Below are 14,614 nucleotides of genomic sequence, written 5' to 3'. Positions count from 1 at the left end.
TGGAGTCCCGGGATCGAGTCCCGCATCGGGCTCCCTGCTCAGCGGGGAGTCTGCTTCTCCCTCTGACCCTCCCCCCTCATGCTCTCTCTCTCAAATAAATAAATAAAAATCTTTAAAAAAAAAAAAAAAAAGACAAACTATAATGGGAGAAGATATATGCAAATAATACATCCAAAAAGGGCTTGATACCCAAAATATAAAAAGAACTTATACAACTCAACACCAAGAAAATAAACAACCCGATTAAAAAATGGGCAGAGGACCTGAATAGACATTTTTCCGAAGACATAAAGATGGGCAACAGACACATGAAAAGATGTTCAACATCACTAATCATCAGGGAAATGCAAATCAAATCTACAGTGAAATATCACCTCATACCTGTCGGAATGGCTACAATCAAAAAGACAAAAAATAATAAGTGTTGGTGAGGATGTGGAGAAAAAGGAACCCTTGTGACCTGTTGGTAGAAATGCAAATTAGTGCAGCCACTGTGGGAAACAGCGTGGAGGTTCCTCAAAAAATTAAGAAATACCATACAATCCAGTAATTCCACTACTGGCTATTTACCCGAAGAAAATGAAAACACTAATTTGAAAAAATATATGCACTCCTAAGTTTATTGCAGCATTATTTACAACAGCCAACATATGGAAGCAACCTAAGCGTCCACTGATGGATGAATAGATTAAGTAGATGCAGGGGCGCCTGGGTGGCTCAGTGGGTTAAGCATCTGCCTTCAGTTCAAGTCATGATCTCAGACTCCTAAGATCATGCCCTGCATCGGGCTCCCTCATCAGCAAGGAGCCTGCTTCTCCCTCTCCCTCTGACTCTCTCCCCTCTGCTTGTTCTCTCTCTCTCAAATAAATAAATAAAATCTTAAAAAAAAGAAAAAAGATGATGATGATGATAATGTAGTACAAGGGTTCCTAGGTGGCTCAGTCAGTTAAGTATCTGACTCTTGATTTCGGCTCAGGTCCTGATTTCAGGGTCGTGAGATCGAGCCCCACATGAGGATTCTTTCCCTCTTTCTCTCCTTCTGCCCCTTGCCCCCCTCTCCCTCACAAGCGCTCTCTCACTCTAAAATAAATAAATAAAATCTTTTAGAAAAAAAAAGATGCAGGGCGCCTGGATGGCTCAGTCGGTTAAGCAGCTGCCTTCGGCTCAGGTCATGATCCCAGGGTCCTGGGATCAAGCCCCGCATCGGGCTCCCTGCTCAGCGGGGAGCCTGCTTCTCCCTCTCCCACTCCCCCTGCTTGTGTTCCCTCTCTCGCTGTCAAATAAATTAATAAAAAAATCTTAAAAAAAAAAAAAGATGTAGCACACACTGTGGAGTATTACTCAGCCATGAAAAAGAATGGGATCTTGCCATTTGTGACAACATGGACGGACCTAGACAGTATTATGCTAGGTGAAATGAATCAGAGAAAGACAAATACCATATGATTTCACTTACATGTGGAATCTAAAAAACAACAAATAAACAAAAGCAGAAACAGACTCTTAAATACACAGTACAAACTGATGGTTGCCAGAGGGTCGGGGGGTGAGAGGAGATGGGCAAAACGGGTGGAGGGGTGTGGGAGCTACACTCCAGCTTTCCAGTTACGGAATGAATAGGTCACGGGGATGAAAGGTGCAGCACAGAGAATACAGTCAGTGGAACTGTAATAGGGTTGCATGGTGACAGATGGCGGCAACACTTGTGGTGAGCACAGCATGATGTATAAACCTGTTGAATCACTATGCTATATACACCTGACACCAATGTAACACTGTGTGTCAGCTATACATCAGTTGAAAAAAAATTAATGACCGGGCACCCGGCTGGCTCAGTCAGTAGAGCATGCAAATCTTGATCTCAGGGTTGTCAGTTTGAGCCCCACATTGGGTATAGACAGTACTTAAAAAATAATAATGACATTCTCAGCTAGGGTTTAAAAATCTGGCAGCCTTATGAAAAATATTCATTGATGTTTATGATGACTGAGTTTGATCTACATACTACATGTAGCACAATACTCCTTTAGTTGGTAATATTTTCTTTTGATTTCACTTTTGCCATTTATCTCATTCTATTTTGTTATTTTTTAAGTCTTAGTTTTAATTCCAGTTAGTTAAAATACAGTGTTATTCTATTTTGTTAATGTAAAAACTGTAAGTTTCCTATATAATCAATATTTCAAATGCAGAGAAAAATAATTATTTCAGGAATATGTTCCTGTTATGCCAAATACAACTTAGGTTCAGATAATGAAAACAGAGTTGCCCACCTCATTTATCCAGTGCTCACGAGTGTGACAACTATCACGACCTACAGCACACCACCAAACTGAGAACCAAGGTCCATGAACTTAAAGCCTATGTAGTTAATTTTTAAGATCCCTTCAAGTCCTGGAGCACCTGGGTAGCTCAGTTGGTTAAGCAACTGCCTTCGGCTCAGGTCATGATCCCAGAATCCTGGGATCAAGCACCATGTCAGGCTCTCTGCTCAGCGGGAAGCCTGCTTCTCCCTCTCCCACTCCCCCTGCCTGTGTTCCCTCTCTCGCTGTCTCTGTCAATTAAATAAATAAAATCTTTAAAAAAAAAAAAAAAAAAAAAAGATCCCTTCAAGTCCTTACTCACAGTCTATTTATTCTTTTTGAAATAAAATTCCAACTTTAAACTTTGTGATTCTAATTAGTTCCTGGCTTGAAAGAAATCAGCCATAAAAAACATTTTGGGGACAACCAAGTAAATTTGATTATAGACTGGGTTTTAGGTAATATTACAGAATCACTGTCAATTTTATTTGGTTAATAAAAAAACTGTGATTATGCAATTATGGCCTTATTTTCGAAGATGCATACTAACGTATTTAGGGGTTAATTATCATGATGCCTGTCATTATTTTCAAATATCTCAGAAAAAAAATGAATACGGTAAAATCTCACAATCTAAGTTTTGAGAATATGAATGTTTATTAAAAACACCTATTTTCCTACAGGAAAATATCGTAATTTCTTCATTAACAAAAAACACTTTTAAAGTTTTTTAATTCTGTAACAACGATTGCCTGTCTGATATCTTAACCCTGCCTGAGAAAGTGAAATCAGAAAGTCAGAAGCAGCAAATGGAAAAGAGGGAGAAGGTAGTTACAATGAGGCATGTTGAGCGTTGCAAGAAATGCAAACTGACAGCCTGACAGTAAGGGAACAGATGTCAAAACAATACAGTATGGAAAATGCAAACCTAAGGTTGGGGCCAGTAGGACAGGAGCCATTCCATAGCTCTCCATCATTACAAAGCAGTATACTAATTAACAGGCTGAGATTCTTGACTTGCTTTTTATTACTAACTCACTGCCTAACCATGGTATTTTCTCTTACATTAAAATTACCAAAAGTTGAAAAGAAAAAAAAAATTCATCTAATAGCAGAACTCTACAACTAGCAATACATACATATAAACTTGGCCAATATTCCCAACTATCTATTTCAAATAAACAACTTTATATACACTGCTTTTGCATTTAAGTAAGCGTTTTCCATGTTCTTCCATATCACCTACATGGTAACGAGGAATGCACAGAATTTAAAGAAGTCCTCCCTTACTGGAAGCGGATTTTTCACTTTTACACGTAGCACTGCAATGAACACCAGTCCACATACAATTTCTTCCTTCTTTTGGATTATTTACTTGGGAAAGCATCCCAGAAATGAGATTAATGGGTCAAAGGGTATAAACATATTACCATGCTGCATTCTCCCTCATACTCCACCAACACAAGAGTATACTTATTTCATTAGAACTTTATCCTAGACATTAAACTTGTTTTTCCCCAACATTATAGAGGTATAACTGGTATACAAAACACTGCATATAATTAATGTATAAATTTGGTAAGTTTGCACATATGTATACACCATGTTACTATCATCACAATACAGGTAATGAACATATCCATCACTCCCAAAAGGTTCCTGGTTAAACATTTATTTTAGCAATTCAGTAGTTGTAAAACAGTATCTAACTGTAAAAAGCTAAGTAAAACAACAGAAAAATATTCCATATGCTCCTTCACTAACAGCATTTACTCTCCTGTGATTTTTCACAAGTCATTTAACCTTCTGAGACTTTGTATGTCTCCAAAATGAGAAGACTGTACCAACCTCACTACTACTCAAGGTAGTGAAAAGTGAAGAAAGAGGGTCCATTTCTCACACATGAGATTGGCAAAATGTCAAGACTGACAGGCTCCAGTGTTACTGAGATTATGGGGCACAGGCATTCTCATGTACTGCTGCTGCGTGCGTGCATCAGAAACGAATCTGACAATGTCTGTTAAAACTGTAAGCATATATTCGGGCACCTGGGTGGCTCAGTCATTAAGCATCTGCCTTTGGCTCAGGTCATGATCCCAGGGTGCTGGGATCGAGCCCCACATCGGTCTCCCTGCTCAGCGAGAAGCCAGCTTCTCCCTCTCCCTCTGCTGCTCCCCCTGCTTGTGCTCTCTCCCTCTCTCTCTCTCTCTCTCACTGTCAAATAAATAAATAAAATCTTTAACAAAAAACTGTAAGCATATAGGGGCACCTGGGTAGCTCAGTCAGTTGAGCATCTGCCTTGGGCTCGGGTCATGATCCCGGGGTTGTGGGATCGAGTCCTGCATCGAGCTCCCTCTCAGTGGGGAGCCTGCTTCTCCCTCTCCCTCTGCCTGCAGCTCCCCCTGCGTGTGCGTGCACACACTTGTCAAATAAATAAATCTTTAAAAAAATTTTAAATAAATCTTTAAAAAAAATTTTAAATAAATCTTTAAAATATACACACACACACACACACACACACACATAATTTCAAGCCAGATATCCAACTTTTAAAACTCCTTCACCCAGGAGCGCCTGAGTGGCGAAGTCAGTTAAGTGTCCAACTCTTGATTTCGGCTCAGGTCATGAGCTCAAGGCCAGGTTCATGCTCAAGAGGGAGTCTGCTTGAGATTCTCTCTCCCCCTCCCTCTGCCCCAGCCCCTACCCCCACCCCCACTCTCCCTCTCTCACTCTCTCTAAAAACAAATATGTCTCTTTTTAAATTTTTTTTATTTTTTATTTTATTTATTTGACAGAAACACAGCGAGAGAGGGAACACAAGCAGGGGGAATGGGAGAGGGAGAGAAGCAGGCTTCCCGAGGAGCAGGGAGCCCGATGCGGGGCTCGATCCCAGGACCCTGGGATCATGACCTGAGCCAAAGGCAGACACTTAACTGACTAAGCCACCCAGGTGCCCCTAAATACGTCTTAAAAAAAAAAAGGGAAAAAACAACTCCTTCACCTAAACATCCTTTTAAGACTATCCTACAGAAACAAACAACAGTAAGAAAGAATATATTTTTATTACAGGATGGATTATAATGAACAAACTAGAAAACTAGAACCACCTGAATGCCCAATATGAAACATTTATAGTATGGAATATTAAGCAGTAATTGGAAGTGGTAGAACTTAGAAAGATATCCATGATCTGTTGGTATGGAAGAAATATGCTTTGTAGTGATCATATAAATCTTTTTTAATTTTTAAAGGAAAACCCCTACCTACATTATTATAAGCATTTGTGTTTGTCACTGTGGAAAAAGGTACTAAAGATACAGAAACTAGTAACAGGGATTTCTTCAGATGGGCTAAAACGGGGAAATGATTCCCTTCTTCATATTCCACTATATCATCTGACTTACTATTATTTGGCTTGTGGGTAACTTTAAATGTCCACATGTAGTAAAGATTTTATTAAAGGAGGTTCACATTCTTCAATGAATGGTTATGTCCAATATGCCACAGGAGTTAATAGTTTTTAAGGTTTACAACAAAAACAGTTAATATTTTCAAAAGTTCTGATACAAAAGCGTAATAAAAAGCTTTTAACTTCTGTTTAACACCTCAGCACCCCTCCCCCAAATTCTGGATAAATGACACATTACAGTACTCAAATCACTGAGCTGTGCAAAAAATCCCACCAAGGGTGTGTGAGAATGCACGCTGAGCCCCTTCTCCCACTCACTCAATTCATTCCAGTGAACTGGCAGCAATCACGAAGAAAAGGATTCCTATTCTATGAGTACCCAAAGAGCAAGAATCTTTTTAATTAATTTCTCGCCCAAAGAAAACAGGAAAAAGCACCAAGGAGCACCCTAGACAGTCTCTCCTCTCTAAGGGAAATCTTCTACTGAAGGGATAAAAACATTTTAGGAAGAACAAGCAAGCATTTCAATTGACCCAAGCTTAACATTTAATCAATGTGTGTTACAGTTCTTAAAATTTGGCTCTTACTGACTGAAAATACACAAACGTGAAAAGGACACTATCAATGTTCTCACTCGTGACTAGGAACCATGTTCAAGTGTACACCCATCAAGGCAAGGAAGGTGTCATCTAAATTAGTTACTAGTCATCACTGTAAGGTGGAGTGTTTAAAATACTATAATCTCTCCTGAAATTAGCATATAAAAAAATCAAATCTTAAACATTGCTCATTTAAATAACTCAAAATTTTCAAAGTAGAAAACAGTCCCATTTTTAAACATACCATGCCTACAATCTTCATCAGCTTGCCCATAGTTTTTCTGCAAAATAAAAAGATACAAGATTAAATTAAGTAGTTCAAGGGCTGCTTAACACAGATTTTATCCAAAAAGAGCTCTGCTTTGTTTCAAAGTTTAATTATTAATGTTTCAAATGTAATATTCACAGAGCACAACCAACTCATGTGCTCTCTGAGGATTACACAGTACTCTACAAATAAACATTATAATGTACTTCCCTGTCCATTTACTCACTCGACTTCTCACTTTCTCTAGCTCCAAATCACCAGAGCCTCCTCCTTCATGATCACCCTCGGCTAACGACTTCACTGAAGGAAGGAAACTCCACTTTCCAATTGCTCAGACAAAACAACATTGAAGTAAGGAATCTGTGACGGCTCCCTCTCTTTCACTCCCTGCATTCACGGATTAAGAAATCTTACTAGTTCTATCTTCAACTTAGAACCAGAACCAAAGCACTTCTCACTCTCTCCACTGCTACCATTTTGTCTGAACCACTATCATCTCTGGCATGGATTATTCCAACAGCCTCCAAACTAGTCCCCCTGCCTCTACACTTACCCTCCTATAGCCTATTCTCAACAAAAAAGCCAAAGAATTCCTGCCAAATCAGATCATACCACCCCTCTGCTCAAAACCCCACAAGAGGGGGGCACCTGGGTGGCTCAGTCGTTAAGCGTCTGCCTTCGGCTCAGGTCATGATCCCAGGGTCCTGGGATCGAGCCCCGCATCGGGCTCCCTGCTCAGCGGGAAGCCTGCTTCTCCCTCTCCCACTCCCCCTGCTTGTGTTCCCTCTCTGGCTGTCTTTCTCTCTGTCAAATAAATAAAATCTTTAAAAAAAAAAAAAAAAAAACCCACAAGAGGGACGCCTGGATGGCTCAGTCAGTTAAGCGTCTGCCTTCAGCTCAGGTCATGATCCCAGGGCCCTGGGATCGAGTCCCGTATCAGACTCCTTGCTCAGCGAGGAGCCTGCTTCTCCTGCCTGCCGCTCCCCCTGCTTGTGCTCCTCTCTCTCTCTGACAAATAAATAAAACCTAAAAAAAAAATTTTAATTTAAATTTAAAAAACCCACAAGAGCTCCCCATCTTAAGTAGAAGAAAAACAGGTCCTTACAGGGACCTGGATGACCCCACAGGATCTAGTTCTGTTACCCACTCCTTGTCACATACTTTTCTCCAGCACAGGGGCCATCTAGCTATCTCTCAAACATGCCAGGCAGGCTTCTGCCTCAGGGTCTTTGCACTGTTTCCTCTGCCTGTAATGCTCTTCCTCCAGATCTTGACATGGCTCACTCCCTTACCTCTTTCATATCACCTGATCCGTGAAGCCAACCTTGACCACTCAATTTAAAACTGCAACTGCATCCCTAACCCTAGTATCCCCAATCTCCCTTGCCCTGTCCGGCTTTTTTTCATGCAGACTGCTACCTTCTCACAGTCTAAAGTGTCTACCTATATATAGTATCTATTGTTTACTGTCTGTCCCCCTAATAGAAAAAATACCATGAAGGCTCTTCTTTTTCACCAATGTATACCAAGTACCTAGACCAGTGTCCAGCACATAGTATACACTCAGTAAGTATCTGGTGGATGAGTGAATAACCCAAAATGTTATACATTAGTGCAATTTAAAGGCTTAAAAACAGTTGTTGCAATTAAACATATTCAGCAATCACTAGCCAGGTCACTCATCTCCTCAGCCCAGAATTAGGTGATTATGACCAACAACTGTCCCCACTCAATGAAAAAGTCCCTTTTACATGGTTGGGCATTGGCTTATCAACAGTGTTTACTCACCAGTTGCAAAAATGAGGCAATTCTGTAAAGAAGACTCTCAATTTTGATGCTTTCTATCTCCAGTGGACATGGCCCTGTGAAGTCAGCCATGGAGTACCGGCCAAGAGAAAGGAGGGCCTCTGTGCAGTGCTTGAGGGTCATTTCATAGTCCTGCCTCTTAAGTGATTCGCACGCTTGTTCACATGACTTCTCAGCTCTTCTGTCTTCCATGACTCAGGGACAAAAATCCTAAAGGCAGGAAGAAAGAACAAGTCAGAGAAAGTTTTAAAATCTTACTAAATTCTAGCCTCATTCCTACCTCAGCTGGTTTAATTATCTATCTGAATAGTTACTCTCAATCAGCCTTCTGACCAAGCTGCAGCTGAGCAGTGGCTACTGACGCTACAAAATCTATACTTCTCTTTTATATTCTGTGAAATCTTTACTAAGATCCGAGCAAAATGTCAACCGTAAGTCAGTATCATACAAACAACACATCAAATGTATAAATGAAACATGACTTTGAATATTGCAGGGTGCAACAAACCATGAAGGCTTTTTTTTTTTTTTAAACCAGACAGTAGAGAAATGTTTCATATCCAAACCTCCCAAGTTCAGTCTTATAATTCTGTGACTGTGATTGCAGAGAATCGAAATCTATACCATGCAGGATTTTTCCCACCAACATAAAAAAAATGGCTAAAATCCAACTTTGAACTGCCTATTAATTCAATTCAACAAAGATCTCCCGAGGCCAAGCCCTGTGCTAACAACACTGAAATCAAAGATGGAACATGGCATCACTGCTTTCAAGAAACTCCGATTCTAGCAAGAGCAGCCAAGCACAAATGAACAATTACAAGAAAGACTTATTCCATCTGCCAAAAGGCATGAGCTGGCCTCAAAAGGTGAACAGAAGTTCACCACGCAGAGATGATAGGGAGAGCATATGTGGGCTTTTCAGAGAGAGGAGTTCAAGTGAAATGACGGAGGAGAAACTATGTGACTTGAACTCCAGCTGTGTCAGGGAAAAGAGGAGCAGGAGAGACGAATGACCTCACATGCCACAAGAAGTGAGAGCTTTATTCCACAGGTGATGGGGCATGATAGATTTTTAAATAAGGAAAAGAATCTGGGGCATCTGGGTGGCACAGTCGGTTAAGCGTCCAACTCTTGGTTTCGACTCAGGTTGTGATCTCAGGGTCATGAGATCAAGCCCCGCGTCAGGCTCCACGCACAGTGCACAGACTGCTCAAGGGTCTCTCTCCCTCTCTCTCTCTGCCCCTCCCCAAATAAATAAATCTTTAAACATAAAAATAAAAGTAACTAAATAAGGAACGACTCTCTTGTATAGAAGTCCTGTGAAGAAGTGCTGAGAGGCAGGCATTGCTATTAATAAGAGACCACTACGGTGGTCCAAGGAAGAGATACTGAGAATTCAAGCACAGCCTCTGCCTAGCTGGATCACTCACACAGCAAGAGCACAAAACCTACGCAGAGAAGACCTAAAATCCTTTGACCTGACGATCACAATACTACTTCGGAGGATCACTCTTGCTGACCTCTAGTCACCAGCTCCGTCAAGCACGCAGATTGCTTTTCTTGCCTGCTCCCACCTTACTCACTCTCCTACTCTTCCCTACTTTCCACCTTACCCACTGGCCCCAGGTACTTCTCTGTCCCTCTCGGCTCTCTCCAGCCCACACGGACACTCCTGCCTGGCCTCTCCAGCTTTGATGACAACCTGGCCCCACGCTCTCCCAGCTGTTCTTCAGCCATCTGCTGCCTCTGCCACCCGCAGCGAAAGCCAAAGGGAGACACCTGCGGATAGGCCCCCAAAACACAGTGGCGGGGGGTGAGGCAGAAGGACAGACTTCAGCAGAGGTCCAGGCCCCTTCAACTTCGTGATACTTGTATGTCAAAAAATGTAGAAATTTCTAAGGAATGGACCAAGAAAGAGTCAAAAAGGACTTCGGCCTCTGTCAGCATTTGTTAAACTGGCTGGTATGCACATGGGTACAATATTCTCTACTTTTCTCAGTTTGAAATTTTTAATTAAAAGAATACCAAAACACGGTTTTAAAATTACAGGATATTTTAAATGTTTACATTTAGCAAATTTTAACAAGAACCACAAAAACAAAAACAATAAAAAAAAAATCTGTTATTCACAAGATAATCCAACAAATAGGGGCGCCTGGGTGGCTCTGTCGGTTGAGCGTCCAACTTTTTTTTTTTTTAAAGATTTTATTTATTTATTTGACAGAGAGAGTTAGCGAAAGAGGGAACACAAGCAAGGGGAGTGGGAGACGGAGAAGCAGGCTTCCCTCGGAGCAGGGACCATGATCTGAGCCGAAGGCAGACGTTTAACGACTGAGCCACCCAGGCGCCCCCGAGTGTCCAACTCTTGATTTCAGATCAGGTCGTGATCTCAGCATCATGAGATCAAGCCCCTTGTCCGGCTCCACACTCAGCAGGGAATGTGCCTGAGGATTCCCTCTTTCCTTCTCCCACTCTCTCTCTCTCTCTCTCTAAAATAAATAAATAGGGGCACCTGGGTGGCGCAGATGGTTAAGCATATGCCTTCGGCTCACGCCATGATCTCCAGGTCCAGCGATCGGGGCCCACATCGGGCTCTCTGCTCAGCAGAGAGCCTGCTTCTCCCTCTTCCTCTGCCTCTCCCCCTGCTTGTGCTCCCTCTGTCTCTCCCTCTCTCAAATGAATAAATAAAATCTTAAAATATCTCACTTTAAAATAATTAATTAAATCTTTAAATAAATAAATAATACAACAAATATCTAGAGTACTGTGTACTCAGTCTCTCCATGGCGTCCGTTTCAACTTCCTCAGCCCTCCTTCAATGGGCCACAAGACCCAGTTTGACTTAGTGAAGCTTAAATATGTTAGGTATAGTTGGTATTCATGCCCCTTATACAAACATGCATCAATGTGGATGAAATCAATTACCAAACAAAAATCAAAAATGACGACTTCCATATTACTACTGTGACTTTGCCCCTTAGGCATAAGAATGGCATTAGAAGATAATCACTAACTTATTACACAGGCCTCAGCTGATGCTCCTGACACTACGGACCAAATACTTCTTAGTTTGGGGAGGCCGTCCCGTGCTTTGTAAGATGTGTAAGAGCATCTCTGGCCTCTACCCACTAGATGCCAGTAGTATCTCCCAACCTGTGACAACTCAAAGGGGCTGCAGACATAAGCAAATGTCCCCTGGGGGGTAAAATCATTCCCGATTGAGGATTACTGATACAAACAAGCACACAGTATTCGCTTGGCAGGTAACAGCAACAATAGATAGATAAACCCACGGATACCAAACACCCCAGAATGAGCAAATCTTTCCTATAAAACTCTGAGCCCACATCTAGAAAATATTACAAGAAGTAAAAAGAAAAGAAAAACCAAGAATGCACAACCTACAATCTTCCTTAGGGACAGAATGCAGCACAGTGATCCAAGCATAGGCTCAGAGCCAGAGAACTTGCATTCACAACTCACCAGCCCCCCGCACTCACCAACCCCCTCACTCACCATCAGCCCTGTCACTCAGACACTCGCCAGCTGCATGGCCAGGGCAAGTGACTTAACCTCCTGTATCTCGACTTACTTCTAAAATGGCAAGACAACTAATGCCTACCTCCTATGATTAATGCAGGCTTAGGTAAAATAATATGTGTAGAACACTTATAAGAATGCCTGGCACACAATAAGTGCTCAGTTAAGTGTTAGCTATTGTTTTTCCCTAAAATTCCAAATCTGCAATTTATATAAAGTAGAATCACTGCACTGATCTCAACATAAAATAATGTAATTATAGAAAACAAAACAGCACTCTACATAACTACTTTACTTACTTAACAGAGGAATTATTTTCATCTATTTTATCCACCTCAATAAACTGATAATGATTATGGAAGAACAGCCTTTGGAGAAGTAAGTACATTTGTCACTGATCTAGACAAGAAAACCCCTAAAAGTGGCTATAAAGGGAGATCACAAGACTCTTGTCAACATTAGCCACCAAACATATTCGCCAGGGGAATCTCAATAACAACATATAAGTAGAGATGAGAGGCAGAACTATTAATGTCAGGAGATCTGTGGGTAAATGACTTAGAGTTAACATCTGATTCATTAGGTTCAAGAGCCTACCTCAGAAGAGGATGTGAAAGTTTCTACCCCAATTACCTTTGCTAATCAGGTCCTGAAAATTAGTTTCTACCTAAGTCCTACCTGAACCTCACTAGGGGTACTTTGCTGTAGTGTGGATCACAGTACGAAACAGGTCTTATTCAACTGTTTTCTCTGGTTTTTCAGAAAACCGCATCACCTCGCTACACATACTCCTGAAGAAACTAAAGTGCTTTCTCACAGGTAAAATAAAAACTGCCAGTCAAGTGAGATGATGCCGCAAGCCATGCTAAAATGGACTACAGAAAACACAGAGTAAGAGATCTAGAACTACTTCTCCTAGAAGAGGCCAGCACCCAGATGCACCTCACTGTGGGGCTGACAGACACTCTGGACTAGGATACAGATACAGCCATATCGATAGCATATGATCCCGCTGCCTGGCCAGAACAGCCGGATCCAAGGGCAGACACTGACCATGCTGGGTCTAGAAGAGCCTCTCCTGTGGGACAGGGAGGTCCAGGGAAAGGAGATGAGTCACATGAATCACATCAATATAGGAAGAAGCACCATATCCGCCTATTGTGAGATGTACCCTCTATCAGCCTTGATTCTTTCTCTTCCTGTTAAAAACATTCAACTTGCATAAAAAGAACATAAAACACTGTAACTTTCTACAAACACCGACCCCTGTGGGGAACATGGGCTTTGGAATATGTAACTTCACAGGCAAGAAAGCAGGCATCAGAAACCAAGATTCCAATCCAAATCCATGAACTCCGGCAATCTGCTGCTGACCTATAGAAGAGACTAATATCATTAGTTATTTGGCCACCCAGTATCCATTCCTCTTCCTGGTAATAAAAGCCCATACTTCCCCTTTGAGAATTCACCTCTGCCCTACTCTCAGTCCATGTGGTTCCTGAGGAGCAGACTGCACCACGGAAAACAAGGCTGCCATGGCACAACCGGCCAATCCAAGTCTCACAGCCCAGAACACAATGATTGGCTCAGGGTGAGACATGTGACCCCATAAGAGCCAATGAAACATGAGACTTTTGCTGAGGCTTCTGGGAAAGAGGTGTCCTTTCCTGCTAAATCTAAACTCTGAGAGACTCCAGGGGTTGAATATGCTGCGGCCATTTTTCTAACATATAGTGCCTACAACTGAAGTCTATACAGGAAAAGGCAGAGTTGATTCATGGGGAGAAACTGAGTCCTGATGTCACTACTTGAGCCCTGACTCCAGCTAGCTATGCCTGGACCTTGCAGTTACGTGAGCCAAGAAATTTCTTTCTAGTTTAAGACAGTTCAGGTTGATGTTTCAGGCAGTTGGAACTAATTGATATATATGTACATCTAATTTGTACCTCACAGGAAGTGAAAAACAGAAGGGGCTGGTGACTGTCTCATAAAACAGTATCTACACACGATTGCTAATAACACTGGCCACAATTACTGATTACTAATAACAGAAAGTGTAGAGAGGGAAAAAAGTGCGGTATTTGGTTATAATGCCTGTTGAAAATATAATTCTAAAACATTTGTTTAAACGACTTCACCATAAAGCTACTTCAGCAGTAATAAGAACCATTTACTGAATGCTTATTTTGTGCTGGATGTTGTTGAAAACACTCTATGGAATCTAATTTAATCCCTATAATGACCTTATATGGTGGATATTATTATTTTTTCCAATCCCATTTACAGAGAAGGAAACTGAAGCACAGAAAAGTTACTTAACCACAGCTATACTGTAAACAACAGAGGCAGGATTCAAATCCTGCTTTTAGCCATGACACTGACTCTGAACCCACAATCGAGGTTCCAATGCTGTTCCAAGAGTAGAAACTCAAACCCAGGCACTTCCAAAACCATCAAACGTGAATCTAAGTATCACCATTTTAATTCTAAAACAGTCTTAATGACTGATTTCCTACATAATTCTGCATTATAAAAGTATCCGTGTGTTAACCATGTTAGAGATTACAATTTAAAAGTAAGTGGGAAAATCCTCCCAAATCTAAGCCAATCATCTTTTTTGGTTAAGCAAAAGTCCTAGGAGTCCCTAAGACTAAGGAGTATTTTAATTAGCACCACCTTTCCATAA

General features: G+C 41.3%; 1 protein-coding gene across 1 annotated transcript in view; it reads right to left on the bottom strand.

The window, feature by feature from the left end:
• The window catches only part of HELZ (helicase with zinc finger), a 160,032-nt gene that overhangs the window by 124,910 nt on the left and 20,508 nt on the right, over positions 1-14,614 (bottom strand). Inside the window, exons 3-4 of the mRNA XM_021678518.2 lie at positions 8,368-8,595; positions 6,556-6,592 (exon numbers count right to left, since the gene is read on the bottom strand). Of these exons, the coding sequence (XP_021534193.1) occupies positions 6,556-6,592; positions 8,368-8,577 (247 nt within the window). The 5' untranslated portion in view covers positions 8,578-8,595. The remainder of the gene's footprint in view (positions 1-6,555; positions 6,593-8,367; positions 8,596-14,614) is intronic.

Source organism: Neomonachus schauinslandi, chromosome 15 (assembly GCF_002201575.2).
Source record: "Neomonachus schauinslandi chromosome 15, ASM220157v2, whole genome shotgun sequence".
Taxonomy (NCBI): Eukaryota; Metazoa; Chordata; class Mammalia; order Carnivora; family Phocidae; genus Neomonachus; species Neomonachus schauinslandi.
Note: the sequence above shows the minus strand (reverse complement) of the source record. Positions and strands in the feature narration are given on the sequence as shown.